At 59.0% G+C, this 22,342-nt stretch overlaps 2 protein-coding genes across 3 annotated transcripts; one reads left to right on the forward strand and one right to left on the reverse strand.

Annotated features, from left to right (window-relative positions):
- The first annotated feature begins 804 nt into the window (after positions 1-804).
- On the forward strand, positions 805-6,538 carry NEFH (neurofilament heavy chain). Its single transcript, XM_075041866.1, has 4 exons — positions 805-1,603; positions 2,805-3,004; positions 3,780-3,904; positions 4,270-6,538. Exons 1-4 carry the CDS (start codon positions 811-813, stop codon positions 6,005-6,007), a joined length of 2,856 nt encoding a protein of 951 aa, XP_074897967.1. The 5' UTR covers positions 805-810; the 3' UTR covers positions 6,008-6,538.
- A 1,059-nt stretch (positions 6,539-7,597) lies between these two features.
- Positions 7,598-22,187, reverse strand: THOC5 (THO complex subunit 5). Of its 2 annotated transcripts, none has more exons than XM_075041867.1 (20): positions 22,144-22,187; positions 21,505-21,607; positions 20,690-20,833; positions 19,944-20,057; positions 19,159-19,256; positions 18,383-18,529; positions 15,750-15,864; positions 15,103-15,235; positions 13,954-14,031; positions 13,539-13,579; positions 12,540-12,639; positions 11,970-12,078; positions 10,353-10,454; positions 9,967-10,063; positions 9,503-9,617; positions 8,890-8,993; positions 8,721-8,808; positions 8,464-8,579; positions 8,055-8,245; positions 7,598-7,804 (listed from the first exon to the last, which is right to left on the reverse strand). In XM_075041867.1, the coding sequence occupies exons 2-20, from the start codon at positions 21,598-21,600 to the stop codon at positions 7,741-7,743; spliced, it is 2,052 nt and encodes a 683-aa protein (XP_074897968.1). In that variant the 5' UTR covers positions 21,601-21,607; positions 22,144-22,187; the 3' UTR covers positions 7,598-7,740. The 2 variants fall into 2 exon arrangements, with proteins under 2 accessions (XP_074897968.1, XP_074897969.1); XM_075041868.1 differs by having other exon boundaries at positions 21,505-21,604; positions 22,144-22,167.
- Positions 22,188-22,342: the final 155 nt, after the last annotated feature.

Below are 22,342 nucleotides of genomic sequence, written 5' to 3' on the forward strand. Positions count from 1 at the left end.
CCCGGGGCTCCTGCTCTCCCTTCCTGAGGGTCTCGCTCTCCCTTCCCGGGGGTCCCGCTCTCCATTCCCAGGGCTCCTGCTCTCTATTTCCAGGGGTCCTACTCTGTCTTCCTGGGGCTCCCGCTCTCCCTTCCTGGGGGTCCCGCTCCCTATTCCCGGGGGTCCCACTCTCCCTTCCTGGGGGTACCACTCTCCATTCCCAGGGCTCCTGCTCTCTATTTCCAGGGGTCCTACTCTGTCTTCCTGGGGCTCCCGCTCTTTATTCCCAGGGCTCCTGCTCTCCCTTCCTGGGGGTCCCGCTCCCTATTCCCGGGGGTCCCGCTCTCCCTTCCTGGGGGTACCACTCTCCATTTCCAGGGCTCCTGCTCTCTATTCCCAGGGGTCCCGCTCTCCCTTCCCGGGGGTCCTGCTCCCTTCCTGGGGGTCCTACTCTCTCTTCCTGGGGCTTCCGCTCTTTATTCCCAGGGGTCCTGCTCTCCCTTCCCGGGGCTTCCGCTCTTTATTCCCAGGGGTCCCGCTCTCCCTTCCCGGGGGTCCCACACTCTATTCCCGAGGCTCCCACTCTCCATTCCTGGGGGCTCCCCTCTCCCTTCTCCGATGGCCCCCGTTCCCCATCACGGGGCCCCGCTCCCCACCCGGGGCGTGGCCGTGGGGTCGCCCCGTTCCCCCCCCCCCCCGCGGGGCTGCGGCGCGGGGCGGTGCCGGTGCCGGCGCCCATCCCCATTGCCGGTGTCGGGGCGGAGCGGCCGCCCCGAGCCCTATAAAACGGGCGGCGGCGGCGACGGTGCCGCAGCGAGGGCGGGGGTCGCCATGAGTCTGATGCTGGAGACGCTGCTGGGCCCCCCGGGGGGGCTCCGCAAGGAGCCGGGCCGCGTTCCCCCGCGCTCCGCCGCCTCCAGCGGCTTCCACTCGTGGCCGGGACCGGTGGTGGGGCGGGCTCGGGCCGGGGGCGGCGGCGGCGGCAGCGCGGCCGCTTCCTCCACCGAGAGCCTGGACTCGCTGAACGGCGAACCGCGGGCGAGGAACGAGAAGGAGCTGCTGCAGGTGCTGAACGATCGCTTCGCCGGTTACATCGAGCGGGTGCGGGCGCTGGAGCAGCAGAACCGGGCGCTGGCGGCGGAGGCGGCGGCTCTGCGGCAGCAGCAGGCGGGACGCTCGGCCATGGGCGAGCTGTACGCGCGGGAGCTGCGCGACATGCGGGGAACCCTCCTGCGCCTGGGGGCCGAGAAGGGGCAACTGCGGCTGGAGCGGTCGCGCCTGGCCGAGGACGTGGCCGCCTTGCGGGGACGGCTGGAGGAAGAGGCCCGGCAGCGAACCGAGCTGGAGGCGGCCGCCCGCGGGCTGGCCCAACGCTCCGCGCAGGAGGAACGGGCTCGGGGCCCCTTAGAGGAGCGAGCCCGAGCCCTGCGGGAGGAGGCCGAGCTGCTGCGGAGGCAGCACCGGGCCGAGGTGGGCGCGTTGCTGCGCGGGGCCCGCCCGGAGCCCCCCGCCGAGCCCCCCTCCGCCCTGCGGCCCGGGGTCACCGCCGCCCTCCGCGATCTGCGCGCCCAGCTGGAGGGGACGGCGGCCCGCAGCACCCTGCAGGCCGAGGAGTGGTTCCGCGGTGAGTCAGTGCGTCCCTCCCCGTGTCCCCCCCCTCGCCCCGATCCCCGGACCCCGCCGGCTGGCAGTGCCCCCCCTCATTCCCCGGGGCTGCGGGGACCCCCTGGGCTGCCGCGCCCCGGGGAGAGCAGGGACCCACCCCATATATCCTGTGCTCTGGCAGGGCGTTGGGGTAACCCGGCCCAGGGGGCGTAGGGACCCCCCCCATATATCCTGTGCCCCGGGAGGGCGTTGGTATAACCCCAGCGTCTGCGGGTGTGCTGCTTCCCCCCGCCCCGCACTGCGTCTCGGGGAGGGTGGCACTGTCACTGCCCAGGAACCCCGCAAGTTTTCGGGGTGCCGGACCCCCACACACACACCTAATGCTGCAGGGTGTCCTACTGGACAACTCCCACATTTCCCCCCCCCCCCCCCCGCTGTTTGCGGTGCGCTGCAGGGAGGGGATTACAGCGGAGGGGGGGTTGCCGCATCCCTGACGCGGGGGAGGGGGGGGGAGCAGGGTGTGTCCCTGCTGCGCTGTTGGGTGGGGCACTACGGTACCACCGGGGGGGTGGGTGGGGGGGCAAATCCGCACCCCGAGGTTCAGCACCCATGGGTGGGCGGCGGTTCAGCACCCTGGAGAGCGGTGCTTCAGCACCACGGAGAGCGGCGGTTCAGCACCCTGGAGAGCGGCGGGCGCGGCACCCGTGGGAGCGCTGTCCCGCGGGGTGGGGGCTGCCCCCGGGAGCAGCGGGCTCTGTGTCGTCGTCGTCGTCCCCCCAAATCCCGTCCCCCGTGTCCCTGTCCCCCCCCCCCCCCGGGTGGCTGCGGGGCGCTGCGTCATCCCCCCCCACAAGCCTTTCCCCAGGACGAAGCCAGGCGTGGCAAGGTGGTGTGGGCAGGGTGAGCAGGCAGCTCTTTAGGTGATTGGGGTTGTGGCAGGAGCTGAAGGGGAGAGGGAGGTTTGCAGCGTGAGTCTGCACTGGATAAAGTCCAGGATGGTGGAAACACCCACCCAGCCCGGGGACCTTCACTTCCCTGGCACAGTGCAGGCACAGGCAGAGCAAGGGCTGGTGAAGGCAGCGCACCCAGGGAGTCTCTGCCGGGGCTGGCTCTGTTGAGGACACACATGGCGGCGTGTGCAGTATTGAAGGATTTTAAGTTCCCCAAGAAGGGGAGACTGCAGCCTCCCTCCCTGCAGCTTCTTCTCTCCTCTGTTGCAGTGAGGCTGGACAAGCTCTCGGAGGTTGCCAAGGTGAACACGGATGCCATCCGCTTGGCTCAGGAGGAGATCTGCGAGTACCGCCGCCAGCTCCAGTCCAAGACCACCGAGCTCGAAGCCCTCAAAGGGACCCAGGAGTCACTGGAGAGGCAGAGACAGGACTCGGAGGAGCGCCATCATGCAGATGTCCTGTCCTACCAGGTAATGTGGCGCAGTGGGCAGCATCCCAGTCATTGTGTGGTGGGGAGGGACCAGACAGCTGCTGCGGAGGAGCAGCGCTGGTGCTTTGGCTTCAGAGATGGTGATGACCTACGGCAAATACTCAGGGTTGTGTGTAGAGCCGGCCTTCCCCAGCTCCTGGTGACCAGGTACCCAGAGCCTGAGGTTGCATCCAGACTGTTGTGTCCCGCACCCAGGCCGGAGCTGTCCCATGTCTCTGCCTGGCTTTGAGCTGCCCACGATGTTGGTCACAAACGCCACTGAACTGTGCCCAGGGTTCAGGCCACATCTCGTGTCCCAGAGCTGGGAATTGCAGCATGTAGGGCTACACCAGGTGGTAGCCATGGACTGAAACACTGTCCTCAGAGCGATGCCCCATCAGCTTCAGGCTGGGGTTTGGTGGCCACCAGGCACACCCAAGTCCTAGAGACATTCCCACAGCTTGTCCCTGCTGGAGTGAGCTCTGGGAGGGGGCTAAGGGGTCAGCTGGCCACAGTGCAGCTCTCCTCTGAGGTGATGCAGGGCTCCTGCCCGTGCCCCAAGGGAACTGGACACATTGAAACAGCCCCTGGACGTGTACCCTTCCCTCTGTGTCTGCAGGGGAAAGTGGCTGCGGACCCCTCTGTGAGGCCACCCTGGTGCTGGGTGAACAGTCCCTCCTCTGGAAACCAGGGGACTATTTAGGGGTTGCTCTGCATCCCCCTGCTCCTGAGGACTGCCCTCCCCCCATGTCACCAGTTGCTCTGTCTGCCCACAGGAAACCATCCAGCAGCTTGACAGCGAGCTGAGGAACACCAAGTGGGAGATGGCAGCACAGCTCCGGGAGTACCAGGATCTGCTCAATGTCAAAATGGCTCTGGACATTGAAATTGCTGCCTATAGGTATGGGGTGGGCAAGGGGAAGGTGGGAGGGTCTCAGACAGTCCCTAGTGCTGGTGTGTCTGAGGACACTCCTCAAGGGCCCTCGCTAACACCTGAGCCCTTCTTGGTGAGAAAGAGATGATTCATTCTCCAAAACCATGGTAGGCAACGTCCAACTGGGTGACCCAGCCCTGCACATGGCTTGCAGAGGAAAGGGTGAGGAAACCTGCACAGCCCAGGGCATAGGAGTGGGAGGGTCAGCCTGCATCTGGGAAAGGAGGGAGATGGAGCTGCAGGGTACGGCTGGCAGCTCCTGGTCATGAGAGGAGGTGAGAGCTGGGTGAGAAGCCATCACTGACTGCCCTACTCTGGTCTTTTCCTGGCAGAAAGCTCTTGGAAGGGGAGGAATATCGGATCGAGTCTGGCTTTGGGATGCTCTCCTTCCCTGAGGTGGTTCCCAAGGCTCCCAGCATCACTGCCAACATCAAGGTGAAGAGTGAGGAGAAGATCAAGGTGGTAGAAAAATCTGAGAAGGAGACAGTGATTGTGGAGGAGCAGACAGAGGAAATCCAGGTGACTGAGGAGGTCACAGAGGAGGAGGAGGCAGCTGAGAAAGAGGCTGAAGAGGAGAAAGCTGAAGAGAAGGAGGAAGAAGAGGAGGAGAAACCTGAAGCAGAGGGTGAAGAGGAGGCCAAGTCTCCTGCAAAAGAGGAGGCCAAGTCCCCAGAGAAACCTGAGTCTCCCTCAAAGGAGGAGGCCAAGAGCCCGGCCGTCAAGTCCCCAGAAAAGCCTGCAACCCCCTCAAAGGAGGAGGCCAAGAGCCCAGCTGTCAAATCCCCAGAAAAACCTGCAACCCCCTCAAAGGAGGAGGCCAAGAGCCCAGCTGTCAAATCCCCAGAAAAACCTGCAACCCCCTCAAAAGAGGAGGCCAAGAGCCCGGCTGTCAAATCCCCAGAAAAACCTGCAACCCCCTCAAAAGAGGAGGCCAAGAGCCCAGCCGCCAAATCCCCAGAAAAGCCTGCAACCCCCTCAAAAGAGGAGGCCAAGAGCCCGGCTGTCAAATCCCCAGAAAAACCTGCAACTCCATCAAAAGAGGAGGCCAAGAGCCCAGCTGCCAAATCCCCAGAAAAACCTGCAACCCCCTCAAAGGAAGAGGCCAAGAGCCCGGCTGTCAAATCCCCAGAAAAGCCTGCAACTCCCTCAAAAGAGGAGGCCAAAAGCCCGGCTGTCAAATCCCCAGAAAAGCCTGCAACCCCCTCAAAAGAAGAGGCCAAGAGCCCAGCTGTCAAATCCCCAGAAAAGCCTGCAACCCCCTCAAAGGAAGAGGCCAAGAGCCCGGCGGTGAAGTCCCCAGAGAAACCTGCACCCCCCTCGAAAGAGGAGGCCAAGACCCCGGCGGTGAAGTCTCCAGAGAAACCGTCACCCCCCTCAAAGGAGGAGGCCAAGACCCCGGCTGTCAAATCCCCAGAAAAACCTACACCCCCCTCAAAGGAGGAGGCCAAGACCCCAGCTGTGAAGTCGCCTGAGAAAGTCAAATCTCCTGTGAAGGAGGAGGCCAAGTCTCCGCAGAAGGAAGTGGCCCCGGCCAAGGAGCCCACCCCCTCGCCCCCAAAGGAGCCGAAAGCCCCTGCAAAGGAAGAGCAGCCCAAGGAGGTGAAGGCTCCTTCCAAGCCTGGAGCTGAGGAGGGCAGGAAAGAGGAAGCTCCCAAGAAAGATGTCCCAGCCAAGGTGGAGGAGAAGCCCAAAGAGAAGGTGGCTGCTGTGCCAGAGCCTCCGGCCCCACAGGTGAAGGAGACCACCAAGCCGGGCCCTAAACCTGCGGAAGAAGGAAAGGCTGAGAAGGAGGCTCCGCCAAAACCTCAGCAGGAGGTCAGCAAAGCGGCTGCAAAGGAGGCTGAGAAGCCAAAGGCTGAGAAGAAGGCGGAGGAGCCCAAGAAGGAGAAGGCGGAGGAGCCCAAGAAGGAGAAGGCGGAGGAGCCCAAGAAGGAGAAGGCGGAGGAGCCCAAAGCTAAAGCAAAACCCAAAGATGAGCCCAAAGCCAGTAAAGAGTCCCCCAAGGCCGAGGCCCCCTCCAGCAAGGAGGCCAAAGCCCCAGAGCCAGCACCTGCTGTGGGGAAGAAGTGAGTGGAGCCCTGGGTGCCGAAGAGCACTTCTGGGTGTTGGAGCTGCTCCGGTCCCCTTCCACAGCTGGACCCGGCGTGGGGACCCCTTGCCAGGCCGGGCTTTACCTTAGCAATATGTCTGTGTGAGAGACGCAGCCCCTCGCTGCCCTGCCCCGGCGGTTTGGCCGATAGCTTCCCTAGCAGAATGTGATATACGCCGAGCGCCACATTTAAACACTTGAATTATAACCGAGGAGAAGAGACCCCAGGGGAACCGCCCGCCCTTCTCCAATAAGTGCATTTATTTAATGTATGTGCAATTGATGGATGAGTGCAATGCAGAGCTCTAGCTGCTTGGGAGGGGGGGGTTGGCGGGGTCCTCGAGGTCCTTCCCAGGCCTGGGGGTGACGACTGGCCCTCCGAGCGGTGACCCAGGCTGCAGCTGGCTTTGGTGGGAGAGGCTGGGCACTGCAGGGATGCTCACAGACACACAGTGCACTAGGATCCTCAACCCACTGTTATTTGCTTTCTGTGCAATAACCAAATAAAGTGCTTACAGAGACACTCTGGCTCTTGGTGGCCTCCTCTCTGGGGTGGCGGGGGGTGGGAAAGGAAGAGATGATGAAGGAAGGCAGGAAAGCCTGGCCCAGGGGGGGCTGGAATCTGTCACCCAGGGCTGGGGGGTGACATGGGGCTTTCCAGCACCCCCAGCTGCATTCCAGGGAGGAAAGCTCAGCCCTTGCCTGGAGAGAGCACACCCCACAGCAGGCACAAAGGATCCCATGTCCTGGTGGGCTGCCTGTGTGATCCCTGCCTGCACAGGGGCTGGAAACAGGGCCAGCAGCCCCCTCCCCCCCACCTCCAGGCTCTGCAAAGGATTGTAGTGGAGTTTGTTTGTTTGTTTGAGGGTTTTTTCTTCCTTTTCTTTTTAAAGCAGGGCTCCCAGGGGGCTGGTAGGGTCTCCTGGTTTAACCTGAGAGCTGCGGTACAACCCTGCACTGCAGCACTGTGCTGACAGCAGGGGCTGCACGGGAGCACAGGGAGGGTCCGTCAGCCTTCCTGGGGGAGAAATCACCCACGGGGGAGACACAGAGAGGCTGGCAGCCAGGAAGGACAATGACCTTGGGAGTGGGGATGGAAGCCAACTCTGCCAGCCTGGCTGTGGGACAGGACCCACGGTGGGGAGCTGTGAGGCGCTGGAATTCCCACCCCAAGCCCCGACCCCTCACATGGTGCCGTGAGGTCCTGCCTCTCACAGGACACTGCTCTGCTCCCCTCCCTGCAAGCCCGGGGAAGCAGCAAAGCCCCCCCTCGTTGCAGGGTTTGTGCCGAGTCAGCTGGCTGACAGCCAGTGCAGGCAAGGACAGGCTGGGGCTGCAGTGCGGGCTCTGGAAAGGGGCTATTTTTAGCTATCTCAGTTTTTAGCCACCTCAGTTCCATGGTCCCGAGGCCCTGCGGTGGGGAGGGAAGGCAGGAGGCTGGCAGTGCCCCAGGCAAGGGGACACACCAACAGCAAGGTGGCTGCCAGAGACAGGGGACAGGCCTTGCTGCAGCCCCCACGGGTCACCCCATCCCACCCCTCCGCACAGACAGGGCACGCACACGCTTTGCCTTCAGTTCAGCATTTAATCCCTTTGTCTACAAAACCTTCAAACAAAAGCCAAAACCTTGGAAAATAAACTGAAATGGTGGGATGGGGACACTCCTCCCTGAGGACAGGACAAGGCCCATCCCAGAGCGATGCCCAGGCAGTGTTCAGCGATGACTGAAGAAGCCCTGAGGGTAGTTGAACTTGAAGGGCTTCAGGCGCATGGGCCCCCTGCAAGAGAAGAGGGAGAGGCTGACCCACGGGGGTCAGGAAGCCCACAGCACCCACAGAAAGGGCCTCGTCCTGGGGTCCTGCCCAGCTGTGAGGGGCAGATCCCCACAGGCAGCTAAAGGAGAGGCTTCAAGGCTGGCACCAGGTCAGGCAAGGCCGTGCTCCAGGGGACAGAAGTGCCACCGCGGTCCCTGCCAGCACCCTCAGCCCCCACCTAGGTCCTCACTGCACCAGGGTGCTGGGCTCTCACCTGACCAGACGCAGACACATCTTCTCCTGGGGAAACTCCTTGGGTCCCTCCACGCTGGTGTCATGGGGCTCCGTCTCCAGGTAGACATCCAGCACCATGCACAGGCGCTGCAGCTGGTTGGTGAGGAGCTGGTAGCCCGGTTTGGGCCCCCACAGCTCCTTGTAGTTCACATTGACCTCGCTCTCCATGGCCTGACAGAAGCAGAGGGATCAGTAACGGCGCAAGCTTGGGTCTCTGCTCTGCCCTCCCAGGACCCACGGCTGCATCCAGCAGGTCTCACGGGCCTGCCCTGAGCTGCCCGGCCACCAGCTCACCCCAACAGCTCGCTTATTATGGACACAGAACTGCTGGGAACATCCCCCCAAAAGCCAGCAGTTCTCCACTCTCCTCTCCCACCACTCCAGCTTACCCGAATGTTGTCATCGTTGCTGCTGGTTCGCTCTCCTTTCCAGTTTAGGCACAGGCTGAAGACGGGCGGCAGCGTGGAGTAACCGGGGTTCAGGACTACAGCTGCCTGGAGCTTGGCTGAGTAGGGCAGGGAAGAAATGTCACCCGCAGCCCACAGGGCCTCCAACTGGAGGGATTTCCCACAAAGACCCCCAGAAGCTGCCCTGGGGGTGTCTGGTGTGGGAATTGGCAACTGCCAGGGGAAGGAAACATGCCTACCTGTTCCTCTTTCTATCAGGGCCATGTAGTAGAGGTGAGTGTCTTCAGCCAAGCCAGCCTCTATCACATCTTTAGTGTAGGGCAGCTCCTGCAAAGAGACAGGAAGAGTGAGCAGCTGCTGGCGCCGTGCGGGAGCTGGAAGAGATACAGCCTCACGCTCGGCGCTTACCGCGTAATCTTCATAGGGAATGGCAGTCCACTTCACCAGGCGCGAGACGATCTTGGTAGGGAAGAGATGCTGGCACTCGCTGGAGACTGGCACAACGCCGTGCTCTGAAACCAAGGACAAGGTCACCTGAGCAGGGGAGGGCTGGGGACAGAGTTCTGTCACTGTCCGGGGGTGGGGATGCTCCAAAACCAGGACCTGGGGACATCATTATCCTTCCGACACCTTCATCGGGTGCCCAGAGCGGAGCAGTGGAAGCCTCGGCTGCAATCCCACTGGAGCTCGCACAGGCCTGGCAGCACACGCCTGGCCTGCTTGACATGCGTGGGTGTGTGGTTCACCTCCCACCACAGCCTCAATCAATTGCCAGCACAGAGAAGGCCAGTCCCAAAGGAATGCTGGGCATCAAGAGGGCACAGTCTTCCCCTCCCACCCAAAACAGGGCAGCCCTCACAGCCCCGCTACCACTGAGGAGAGGGAACAACTGGGAATGCTGAGGGTGGCACTGCAGATCTGTAGCACCATTAAAGGTGACATCAGTCAGCTCTCCTCTGCAGAAGGACCCTGCTACTGCATTCCCTGTCCCCAGGCATGAGGTGGGGAGCCAGGCACTCACCGAGCGACGCAAACTGCTTGTGGAGAGCCAGGCGGGACTGCAGCCTTGTCCGTAGCAGCTTCACAGTCAGCTCCATGTGGCTGGCGCTCAGCGAGTTGTCCGCAGTGACCGTGTGCTGTGGGAAGGAGGGGCTGTCACCATCACGCCAGCCTGCGGGCCCCCACAGTCTGGGATCCACCCCACCCAGCCATGGGGGCAGGCACACGCTCGAGTCACTGCTCAGTGCCTGTAATGGGGCTTAGACTATTGCACACTGGAGACAAAATACGTTGGCATGGCCCTGCTGTGCAGATTCATCCCAAGTGAGCCCGTCCCAGCCAAGGGTGCACCATGGTTTGGGAGCAACTGGTGCTACCAGGAGTTCTGGGGTATGGGGGGACGGGACAGAACACAACAACTATCCCCAAAGCCTCCCCAAACCCCAGCTCGAAGTTCTGGTGGAGAGGGGAGGGGGCGTGACATACCTGAGGCTGGTCCTTGGGGAAATGCAGGCCGCCCAGCTTCTGCACCCACACGTAGGGGTGCCCCAGCTCTGTCACGTAGTCGCTCAAGGTCAGGATGCTGTGGGGACAATGAGGAAGGGTTACGCCACCCCAGAGCATTTCCCTTGCCCTGTCCGCCCACCGCCCGACCTGTGAGCCAGCCGGAGGGAGCAGGTGCTTCTTTCGCCTGCACCCCAAGCCATGCCCGGTGAGCCCACCCGATCCCAACTGGCAGGACACCAGCTTCCCAGCCACCGAGCCCTCCGTGACAAGCTGGAGAGGGACAGGCCGTGCCAGGAGCAGAGCACTCATCACGCCAACCGCCTGGGCAAAGCTGCCCCAGCTGTGTGGGGCAGCGCCCCACTCACCCCACTTTATCGAACTGGAACTGGTTGGCTGGATTGGGTGTTTTCCTCCCGTGGTCTCCTGGATAGAGGCAGTTGAGGAGGGAGTCTGGGGAGAGCAGGTCACTGGCAGGAGGAGGGAAGAGATTAATCAGCAGCAGCCTGGGCTCCACATCTCTCTGGGGCAGCCACTAACAGGTTCCAAGCCCAGAGAAGGGGATTACAAGTGTCATGAGATGCATTTAAAGACCAGAATGGCTTTCTCCTCATTCCACTCTGAGAGGAGATCTGTCTCTCCCTGGCTGTGAAGAAGATAGGTATCCCAGGGCGCCAGCTCCTTGGTTTCCCAGGAAGCTGCTCACTCCAGTGCACCAACTCCAAAACCTGCTGACGAGTGTGGAGAAAATATCACCAGCATAGGCAGGGCACAGTCTGATGGCTGTTTGCCACCTAACAAGTTTAAGCAGAGGAATTCTGCTTAATGAAATAAAACTCTTCATGTCTGACTGTACTCACAAGCTCGACCAAGCATAAAGGGCTGTAGGATTTGGGGTGTGGCTCAAGCCACAGCCTCACTGGTTTGGGGCAATACAGCCAAGGGCAGCTGCGAGTGAGGGAGCACCCTGCATGGAAACCCTGCAGAGAGATGCTAGCTGCTGTCACAGAGGGGTTTGGGTACCTAGAGGGAAAAAGAGAACCCCAAGAGGATTGGGAGACCTCATATGGGACAGGTTGGGAGGCAGCGTTTGCTTCCAGGTAAGCCCAGACCCACATCTCCCGCCTCCCTCTTCCTCAGGCACCTCCTCCTGGCCCAGGGAGAGCCACTGGAGAGCTGGCAGCTGATCGGAGCTCCCCAGGCAGGCTCCCACAGCTGCCATTTCAGCTATTCCTCACAAATCAGGCTCTAACAGTCTCTGGGGAGCCCAGGGAGAGGCAGGCGCATCTCTGGCGCTCAAGACAAGGTGACCTGCAGAGCAAGCAGGTGAAGGGAGCTGCCAGGCACAGGCTGCAGGAGGGAGGAAAGCAGTTTGGCTGCAAGAGGGTGATTGAATGTGACAAGCAGATGTTCTCCCCCAGCTCCTGACAGGTCTGGCACTGCTCCCCTAAGAGGTTCCCAACCTCCCTGCCCCTGTCTTGTCATGACAGAGGGAGAGGAGGAGGATGCTGCCTGGGCTGCAGCTGCCTGGCAGGGCTCCTGGCAAGGCCCTGGAGCTAAGGGGAAGGATATCACAGGGCAGAGGATGCACAAGGTGAAAGCCCTCCCCAGAGACAGAGATGGAGCTGTGCTCTTTGGGGTCTCCTTTACCCATCAAAGGACAAGCCAAGACAGCACTTTGAAACTGCAGCTCTGCACAAAGGCCCTTCAGATGACCCAGGTAAGGCAAACTAAGGGACTAAGGTTAAAACCTCACCTGCTGGGAGTGGGCAACTGGACATGGAGTGCCCCTGGCCCACTGGATGCAGGAGCTACAGCTCAGCAGAGGGACACTGCCACCACACGCTGCTCTTGGCACTACATTGCTCTGCCAAAGGGTCACTCTGAACAGAGCATGGCAGGACACCAGGGCAGGGTATCCGTGGCAAGTGGAGGGGTCGCTGCCTGATGAGCTCCAGGCTCAGTGTCCCCAGGGCTCTCCTTACCCAGCACTGATGGCAGTTGTCATCTCGACAGCAGTGGTCACCTTGGCTTTCACCGTCATGACGTTGAGGTTCATCAGGTAGTAGAAGGTCAGGTGAAGCACGTTCTCATCTGTGCCAACAGAGAAGTTAACACTGCTGTCTGCTCTACCTTGGACCACACTGCAGAGGGTCAGCAAACGGGGCAGAGAGGCAATGTGGGCAGTAAATGGCAACCCATGCACTGTAACCTCTAATGCCATCCCATCAGCATTTGCCAGGCTGTATCTGTCAGGCCAAGACCCCACCACAAAAAGATAAAAGCTCTCAACTAGATGGAGGAATCTTCAGAGCAAGGTCACCCCACCCACTTGAGCAAGAGGAGCTCCAGGAGACAAAGCTACTAAACCACCTTGTTCAGTCTCCTCCGGAAGGCCACGCTCATCACTGCCGGAGCAGCTGGGCCAAGGGCAGGCAAGCCTCTCCGCACCCTGAGCTCTCCCCGAGAATCCCAAGCTGCTGCTGGGTTGCTCCCAAACCTGCTGTCACACACTCCTGTGCGGTCTCTGCCAAGGGCCACCAGTACCCACTTACCTTTGCACTTCAGGTCAACAGTGACAGACAAGGGGTGCCGCTTGAGCATCTCCTTGCGCTTGTCATCCAGCTGCACGCCCAGGGTGGGCCTGCGCCGCTTCTGGGAAGGGTGAAACAGAGCTGTCAGATCCTTCTCCTCCCACTCCTCGGCAACACACAGCCCCCACCCTCTTCTCCCACTGCTCTCTCCTTCTAGTCTAGTTCCCCAATCCCCTAGTTCAGTGGCCATGGAGCAGCATGGCAGAGGGAGGGGAGCAGGAAACCATTGCCCTGCTGCAGGGCGAGGACAAAGCTGCTCTGGTTCCTATCGTTCCTTCAGCTCTCAAGATTGTCCCCCACCCCGTGGGACTGGACCAAGGACCTGCTGGCCCCAAAAACTTCCCCACCACGAGGGGCAGAAGCTGAGGCCCTTCCCTTTACAGCCCAATACACCAGGCATTGCTGCTGTGTGGTGGGGAGTGGTGGCACAGACCTCCCGTGGGCTTTCATGCTGGGGACAGGCAGCACCTATAGCTTCTCCCCAGCATCCAGAAGGTACAACCTGTAGGACCTAAACACCACCCCAAGGGAGCGCTGAACCACCCCTGGTGCAGAGCTCAGCTCAATGCTTTTGGAAGACAGCAGGGGACTGACATGCATCCCTTCCTGCTGGACGCCAGGCTCCAGCCAGCCTCCCCAGCCTGAGGCTATTTATACAAAGTGGAACAGCTCCAGCCGGAGACCTGCGAGGCGGCTAGGTAGGATGTGAGCGGGGCAGATTTGTACCCTGGCTCTCCTGCATTCGGGACAGAAACTGGAAATGGCACCTCCCTCCTCCCAAGAAACAGCTGGATTTAACAAAAGTGCACTTCCACACACACTCACAGCACGTAGGGACCAGTTCCCAGTCCCACGCAGGCCCTGCTCCCCCAACACCTCCCAGTTAGCAGGCACAGATTGGTTTGCTCACATGATATGGTGCTGGGAAAGGACCCAGAAAGGGACAATGCTATCCCTTACCGTGGTTTGCTCCTCCTCTGCATCAGAATCACTTTCATCATCTGCACAAAGAGAAGGGTGTAAGCGGGGACTGCCTGGGGCTCAGCAGTTTTCCCACAAGGAGCAGGACTACCAGCCCTTTCTCCAAGACCTCAGCTCCCCCAGACATCACCATCCCCACAAAAGCAGGGCCCTAGCAGGATGCAGACACACAGGAACATGTCCCCAGTACTAGGGGTCACTCCAACAGATGAGGGGCTGTGAACATCTCTCAGGAAGGAGCTGTGGATAGAGGGGATCAGCTGCCAGGGTCTTCAGCCAGCAGCACAGACACCAGGCACTGCACCATTTCAGCACCCACTCACTTCTCCACCCAACCCCTCTGCCTGCACAGGGCATCAGGCAGCCTGCCTGCAGCAACAGCACCCCAACTCACCCTGCGAGTCCTCAGGCGGCTTGTACAAGGCTTTGGCTTCCTCTACACTCCCTTCAATGGCCACCACAAGCTTCTTATCTACAGAGGAGACATGAAAACTAAACTATGAAGTCTGCTTCTGTATGGGAAAGGTAGTTAGAAGCATTTCTGCCCCAGAAAGCTCCCGCTTCATGGCTGCACAAGGCAGAGCCCTGTGCCAGAGGAAGCTCAGTGGGAAGACGCAGTTGTCCACAGGGCTCCATGGGGCCACCTAAGGGCTGGATCTCCTGAGTAGGATGAGGTCAGAGAAGGGAAAATGCTGGGTTTTGAGGGACTGTCCCTGGAAACTGCAAAGGCCAATTCTTTATCAAGAGCCAAGTGGGGTTAGGGTCTGGCTGGCACATGCAGGGAGCGAGGAGCTGGGTCATCAGGGCTGCAGGTACTCATTAGCAGGGACCTGGTGTGGCCAAATGCCACAGTGTTGTCCTTCCACGCTCCTCCGCCGCTTGCCCCACTCCCAGAGCAGCGTGAGAGCAGGTGGGATTGCAGCTCTCACACTATGCTACAGCCTTCTCCGCAGAGGAGATGCAGACAGCCCAGGGGGATCCTGAGCGCTGCTGGGAAATCCCTCCCAACTCAGGGAGGCTTCAGAAAGCCCCTCAGAATGCAAAGCTGCCTAAAGGGATGAATGCTTTCAAGTGTGCTGCAGGGAGGGAACTCTGCAAGGGCAGGCAGAGGTACTGTCTGCTCTGGAGTCACCACCACCCACGAGTGGCACAACGTAGCACCTACCCCATGAGGTGACAGCTCTTGGGAGGCCACGTCAGCACTGAGCCAGCTCGCAGGCTGCAGGGACGTCCCCACTAACCTTGAGAAGGGGGGGCAGAGGTGGGAAGCAAGCTTCCCAAGCAGTTCTTCCAGCAAGGGAGCTGAGCAAACAAGGTTTCAAATGCTGCTGCCTCATTGTGTGGGCCCTGAGGCCACCCTGCTGCTCTGGGCTCAGCAGAATCCAGCTGCAGAGCAGATGGGACGAAAAGGACCTCCCAAAGTGTCCCCAAAGCAGTGCTTTGGGTGAAATCTGGCCCGTGGGGGGAGCACTGCCCCCCAGCCTCAGCTGATGACACCTCCTTGCAGTGTCACTGAGGACTGTGCTCCCCCCTCGGTGCTCACCACAGGCCTGCCCATAGGCACTGGCTTGAACGAAGAGAACGTAGAGAGGTGGCGGGAGGTGGCGGGCCGTCTCATACTGTTTGTGCGCCTGGTCGAAAGGCATGAAGAGATACTCCTGGACAGGCAGGGAGGCCTGGGGAAACAAGAGGACTAACCTTCATCACTGGGAACAGAACAGCTCGCCATCCTCACCCCCTCCTTCATCCCAAGCTGGTAAGTGGGAGACTGGAAACCAGCACAGCAGCCATGGTACAGGGTTAAACACAGCCACGGGCACAGCGAGCCCCCAGGGGAAGGCTGGCAGCTCTCCTTTGCTGGAAAACTTTTGGATCTGAAAATAACCCAGTTCCTTCTCCTGTTCTTCCCTCCCAAGGCAATTACAAGGGGCTGGAACCGTGTGTCGCTCTCTAGGGAAAGGCCCATTTAATGACTCCTCCATCTGCAGTTCTGCGGGAATTGCCGCATAAACAAGGAGACTCCAGAGAAGTCTCAGCATGGGCAGATCTACCCCTCATCCACCCTGACTGGGAGTGAAACATCTCCAAAGCAGAATCAGCCCAGGGGCCGCACCTCTCTAACACAGCGCTCAGAGCATGACCTCAGCTGGGCTCCAAAGGCCTTTTCCCCTTCCTGCAGAGCTCAAGTACCTGCATGATGCTGTTGAGTCGAGGCTGGAGGCTGCTCAGATACTCCTTCTTCACCTCGATCTCCTTCAGGATCTTCTCCTTGCTGGTCAGGCACTCCTTGTACTTCTCTGCCAGCCTAAGGGTGAGAATTCAGTTACCGCCACAGCTACAAAGCCTGCCAGGGCCCACCTGGGGCTCCAACTCACCCGACCTGGCAAAAGTCACTGCAGGAACCAGAAGAGCTCAGAGACAGTTACAAACAAAGAGCTCTTAACACCAAGGGCAACTGGAGGCAGAAAGGAACCGATTAGAGCTGGAAAACAAACAGGGAGAGAAAGCGGAAGCTCAGCCTCATGTTGTGCTCGGAGAAGGGACAGCAACTGGATCTTCCTACAGATCCGCTCCCATGCCAGCCTCTGCTGCCAGAAGCCACACTGACAGAGCACTGCTGACCCCACCAAGCTCCTGAAGAGGTTTTTCCACTTTGTATCACCAGAGTCACTTCACATCACATTAGCTCCATAGTTAAACCACGAAAGTCGAGGTTTAATGAGCTAGCAAGTGCTTCTCTGTAACTGGGTAGAAAGCCCAGGAAAATGCAAGCTCACCACGACGCCCTGAGCCCTGGATAGGCTCATGTTTAGGGAGAACACGCTAAATCTCCTTATTGCTGTTGATTGCAACCTCTTGCCCAGCAGGAGCAGGGAAAGCTGGGTATGGAGGTGTGCTGCCCAGGACAAAGCACCACCATGGCAGGGGGAGCAGCGGTTTGGGAAGCTCACACACTCTCCTCTCAGGACCCTGCTGCCCACCGGACAAGAGCACCCACAGTGCAGAGAAACCCCCTCTGAGGGGGAACAACAGCCCTTACGTTGCAGGACTGAAACACTTCTGCTTCCAAGCAAAACTATTTGTGTTGGGTCAACGCCCCACAACAGGCTCCTACACAGAGCAGTTTTGAAGTCCAGCTTTCAGACACCTTTACTGAGCTCCCCAAGCTAGTGAGAGCAGCACAGATCCCTGTAATGTCATTCAAGAGGCACCTTTTGGAATAGAGTCCAAGACAAATGCAGTACTCCACAACATGACAGTTATGGATGAATGCTAACAACCCCACCAGCATCAGAAAGTGCCCAAAGAACTACCAGCATCTGCTCTTGAGGCAGCTGAAGAGGCTATTTCCCACCACAACAGTGGTGAGAAGGGAACAGCAGTGTTCCCTAGATACCATGGGGCAAGGACTGGGAATTGCAAGGCTTCTCAGCAATTCAACATGCAACCGCAGGACAGGGTCAGCTCAGCTCAGCTCATCTTTGCCCACTACGCAGTTTGCAATGAACAACCATTTTTAAAGGAGAATCCTTAAGAGATCTCCAGGTTGAACACTCCCCTGCAAGAGTGTGCTGCAGGCAGAGCTGTCCGGAAGATCTCGGCTGTAGCAAGAACACGGTGCTTTCCACCAGGCAGAAGAAGCTGGGTTTGACGTGAAGGGTCTGGGAGAGATGAAGCATGAGGCAGCAGAGCCACATAGCACCCACCTGCAGCAGCTCTCGCTAGTCTGCTCTGCTGAGCTGCTCTGCTCGTGCAGGCAGGCTCAGACTGATCTTTCCGGAAGGCTGGTCTCGGCTGCCGCCTGGCTGAAAAAGCTGCTGGCTATTATCAAAACACAGGAACGTTGCGTCATGTTTGCTTTTCGCATGGGGCAAGAGTCAACAAAGCAGCTGAGCCACCTGGCCTGCCTGCAGCAGCTGAGGGACCTCGGGGGTTAGAGCCTGCATTGAGGAGGCGGCTGCCAGCACCAGGACAACAGTGCCTGTCGCAGCTCAGCCAAGACCAGCACTGCGCAGGCAGCTCCCCACCGTGGCGAGAGTTAGGAGCACAGCCGGGCAGGAACAGCAGCAGCACTGGGCTGTGCCAAAAAGTCAGGCTGGCTTAATTTTGTTCCTTGCACCACAGCGTGGCAGACAAAACAGGGATCGCTTTGCCCTGCATGGCGTGTCTTGCCGAAATGGATGCTGGATGGAAGCACATAACCACCTATCCTTCAGTATCACCCCTATGGCAGGCAGCATCCCTGTTTCCTGCTGCAAGAATCTCCAAGTAGACGCTGGGGAAACATCAAGCTATAAAATTCATTTTCTTCCATTGTACCCAACAGCCAGTGCTGATGTTCACTGCCTCAGTGACAGAACACGTGGGCTTATCAGAAGAGCCAAGCTGCCTTTGCTGTCATCACCCAGAACACAAGGCATGGTCCCAGCTGGGCAGCCCCTCTTGCACAGTGGCTGTGGCTGCCTTGGGGCTTCTCTCACACTGGTTTGGAAGTTGCTCTGCTGCTCCCCAGGATCCCTCAGGGCTCTCTTACATCAGGCAAGTGAAAGAAAACTCCCCGATTTACAAAACAAGGATCATACCAAGCCCAGCTCTACACAAAAGGTGATCCTCCACGCCAAGGGCTCAGTTACACAATAAATCTGTCACTTGTTCTACGCTGATTATTTCAAGAGGGTGTTAAAACCTTTATCACCCATGTTTGCTTCACCCAGTAGCTGTGCAGCTAACTCCCCGGGTCTGCCAAGAGCCCTGCAGCTTAGCATGTGCCACATGCTCAGCGCTGGACAGGCTGACACTGAACTGAGATGCCGCTGACCCACCTCTTGCGCTGCTCCAGCTCCCAGTCCAGGCGGGCCAGGGTCTGCTGGTGAGGCTCAGACAGGGTGATGGCAGGCCGGCTGATTTCAGGGGGGGCCTCTTTGTAAAACTCCTCCAGGCTCACCAGTTCAATCTCCTCATGTTTTGACCTGCAAGGAGAGATGGATCAGATTGGGGAAGAGCGGGAAACGCTGCAGCATGGCCAAACTCAACCGTGTCTCACAGGAGAGCAGTCAATGCCAACAGTGCCCTGTGCCCCAGCTTTGCTCTGCTATGTGAGCCACCACAGTATCAGCAAGCTGAACCACAGCAGAGGAGAGAAGGGTCTGACAAGGGCCCCCTCTTCACAGAGGCGCCTTCCCCACATGGTTAACCAAAGCACTGTTTGAAGCATCAGTATAAATACAGCCCTCCTGGCAGCAGCTTAGAGCGCTGCCTATGCAACAGGCATGATGGAAGGCTTGCCTTTCGGAAGAAAACTCCTGAGGCCAGAGTCTCCTTGAAGAGACCAGCATAGCCATGTCTTTGACATTTATCTGTTTTTCTCCTCCACTGTCCCTCAATCGCAACAGATGCCTTCTTCCCTACATGAGCCTCCTCCCCCGTGACCCAGCACAAGAACTCTGGGACACTCAGTCTCTCTTGCGTGGTGGCATCTGGAGCACCCGCTCTGCCCCCACAGCAGGCTCAGGCAATGCGACAAGAGATGTCAAACATTTGAGGCCTCCACCCCGTCTCAGACACACTGTCACTCCCCGTCCTCCCCAGCCAAACTCACTTGAACTCCAGGCATTTGGTGATCTCTTTCTGCAGGTGCATCACCTCATAGAGCAAGTTCTGGAGCTGCAGGTGATATGCGTCGACCTTCTGCTTTGCCTGAAACACAGACATGGCCAGAGCAGGGGATGAAGCTCTGTTACCTTCCTCCCAGTAAACACACCCCGCAAGAGTCACCAAAGCTTCCCCCTTACCATACCAACTAGGGACAGTGGGTTTTAGGGTATGCAACAATTATTTCTGTGAAAAAAAGACATTTTCAAGGACTTGAAAACCAAACAATCATTGACATCAAACTGATTCTGCTCCCTTCCAGCACATTTCAGGGACAAGGCATAGAACAGGGCAGACCTGCTGGGGCACACAGATCGAGTCCCCTCCCATCCCCGTGCCTCAGTCTCATCCGCAGCACGATGAAAATAGTGTTGGTCATGAACTGTGAAAAGCTCTCCGAGAACTCTGGATAAGGAGCTTCAGGGCCAATCATATACACATTTCTCAGGCCTGCAGCATGCCAGGACTCCCAAGACAGAGCTTTCTGACTCCCCGTTATACTTGAGACAGAAGCAGATACTGCTCCTTCGTTATTCATTATAATTACAGCTTCTGCTGCACCACAGTAGAATCTCCTGATAAACCTCTAATTCAACAACCACAACCTAGCTGGTGTTTAATTCCTCCCACGCGTGTGCGCATGCATCCGTACACAGACCAGGCAGAAATGGCACCATCTCTGATCCCACTAAATCCCAACCTGTATTCATCACCCCCCAGCCTGCTCTGTACCTCATGGGTTTGATCTCTCCCTTTCTTCAGCCGAATATGAGCCAGCCGGTTGAGCTTCTTTAGGGTCATGAAGTGCACGCAGCTCTGAATCCGCCGCTCATCTATCTCCGAAGCCTGAGTGGCAGGACAGAGGCGTTTGAAGCAGAAGACAACAACTAGCACCACAAAGTCCCTTTGCTGCAGGGACTTCCTGCAAGTCCTGTCACAAAGGGGGCTCCACACTTTGCCAAGGAGCCACAGTTAACAGCACCAGGGCTTCCAAGGGAGCCTCCCGCTGCCAGACTCACAGATCACCCACTAGAAATAAACAGGGGGGTTCCGGGCTCACTCTAGTGATTTTTCTCAGCAGTAGGAACAGGGGCGTTTGAGCCTGAAGTGCCCACCCTGCCGTGCAGAGGACAGCATGGGTGGTCGCAGCGCAAGCCTTCCCCAGCCATGTCGAGGCTCCACCGGACAGTGAGAGCCTGGTCACCCCCACTGCAGTCAGGAGAGGCTCAGTTCCTTCCCCAGGAGCCCCCGACCCATCAGTGTGACCCATCAGGATCCCAGACATGCTTTAGAAGAACATGGTCTGCATACCATCTGCTCAGTCAAGACCAATGCCTCAGCCTAATCATATTTTCCTTTATTTAAGGGAGGCTGTTCCATTTTCAAGACCGTGCAGCTTCTGCTCCCATTCCTCTTAGATTAAGGGAAAATATCAAAGAACAGAACACATTAAATCAAGCACCAAGGCTTCTCCTTACGTTGTCCTTGATGCCTCTGCTCTTCAGCTCCTGGATTTCTGCCATCAGTCTCTGAAGCTCCTGGCAGGTCTCTCTGTAGAGTTCATAGTCTTTGATAGGGTCACGGAGATCCACCTCACACTCCTCGCTGTAGTACCTAACATCCTGCAAAGACAGAAAGCACCTTCTATGGCTCGCTCCTCCCACATTCTCTGGAAAGGGCGCTAGGAAACAAACTGCTGGGTCTTGGTTCCTGGCTCTGTCCATTAATCCCATGCCCAAGTAGACTTTACACACGGGAGATGACTCACTTAATTCCGGTTGCAAATACCATCACATATTAAAACGCCTGGGAAGTTCAGGCAGCCTCTCATACAGTTATCGTAAATTTAAACAGGTATCTGTCCTGCACCAGGTATAGCCGAATTACTACAGAGAATAAACCAGGGAAGGTGACTACTACTTCAACCCCAGTCTCCACTTTGGCTGAACACAGGTTATCCCGCTGCTCGTGGGAGTGTTTTAAGGCAACCTGCAAACCCCCATGGGACCTTTCAGCCTTGTTCTCACTCTCCCTACGTCTCCAGAGGAATGTTTGACTCCTTAAGCACTGTGTTTCCTGAAGGAGATGGAAACAGGTTCAGAAATTCAGAGCGGGAGTTTCAGAGGCATTGGAAGCTGGCTCGGCTCTAGGGGAATGGTCTCAGAACTTCCAAAGGGGAGATTAAGGCCAGCAAAAGAGTAGGTGTGAGAACAGCCCTTTGTAAGGCAGGATACAAGCACCCTGCCACTGCATGCTGGCTCTGTCTGTACATGTGGGCAGCCAGGTGCCCTACCTGGTCAGCATCAGCCTTGCCCCGCTTGCCCTCCTGTGGGCCCCCATCCGTGCGGATCACTTTGGGTTTCCTCTTCTTGCTGGAGTCCGACGACATGGTGCTGCTGCCAGTCAATGGGGGACAAGAGGCAAAGCCACTGTCCGTGGGGGGCCAAAGCCACCTGGGATCAGGGCTATCCTGGCCTCCCTTCAGCCACCCTGCCTTGAACTCCGCAGTTCTCCCAGCCCAGCGAGCCCCTCCGCCTTCTCCCCACCAGCTTCCCCCACCAAATTCCCCCATCCCAGCTCTCAGCCCCACCACAGACCCCCAGCACGCCGGGCCCGGCAGCTTCTACTCCTCCAGAGCCCCTCCAGACGCCCAGCATACCGGGCCCGGCGGCTTCTACTCCTTCAGAGCCCCCCCAGACCCCCAGCACACCGGGCCGGGGGCCTATACTCCTCCAGAGCCGCCCCAGACCCCCAGCACACCGGGCCCGGGGGCCTATACTCCTCCAGAGCCGCCCCAGACCCCCAGCACACCGGGCCCGGGGGCCTCTACCCCTCCAGAGCACCCCCAGACCCCCAAGCCCAGGGACACGGTCCTCCCCCGCCGTCTCGGCCCAGTTCCCCCCGAACCGGCGGCGCCCGCCTCCCCCCGTACCGCTCGCCTCAGCGCCGCCCGGAAATGAGGCCGGCGGAGCAAACGAGCGCGGGGCAGAGCGGCAGCGGCCGAAGGCGCCCCCTAGCGGACGCTCCCGCCGGAGGACCGCGAGCAACGCGCGGCGGTGGGCGTGGTTTTCGGCAAAGGGGCGTGGTCAGCGCCCCCATTGACAAGCCCCGCTGGAGTGGGGGTGGGGGGT

The sequence above is a fragment of the Buteo buteo genome, chromosome 11, assembly GCF_964188355.1.
Source record: "Buteo buteo chromosome 11, bButBut1.hap1.1, whole genome shotgun sequence".
Taxonomy (NCBI): domain Eukaryota; kingdom Metazoa; phylum Chordata; class Aves; order Accipitriformes; family Accipitridae; genus Buteo; species Buteo buteo.

Excerpts from the sequence above, each read along its gene's own strand:
- NEFH (XM_075041866.1), top strand. The coding sequence starts at position 811 with ATGAGTCTGATGCTGGAGACGCTGCTGGGCCCCCCGGGGGGGCTCCGC. Across the intron at positions 1,604-2,804 it reads GGCCGAGGAGTGGTTCCGCG|TGAGGCTGGACAAGCTCTCG; the intron begins GTGAGTCAGTGC and ends CCTCTGTTGCAG. Across the intron at positions 3,905-4,269 it reads ATTGAAATTGCTGCCTATAG|AAAGCTCTTGGAAGGGGAGG; the intron begins GTATGGGGTGGG and ends TTTTCCTGGCAG.
- THOC5 (XM_075041867.1), bottom strand. The coding sequence starts at position 21,600 with ATGTCGTCGGACTCCAGCAAGAAGAGGAAACCCAAAGTGATCCGCACG. Across the intron at positions 10,064-10,352 it reads TTCCAGTTCGATAAAGTGGG|CATCCTGACCTTGAGCGACT; the intron begins GTGAGTGGGGCG and ends TTGTCCCCACAG. Across the intron at positions 8,809-8,889 it reads TTCCCTATGAAGATTACGCG|GAGCTGCCCTACACTAAAGA; the intron begins GTAAGCGCCGAG and ends GTCTCTTTGCAG.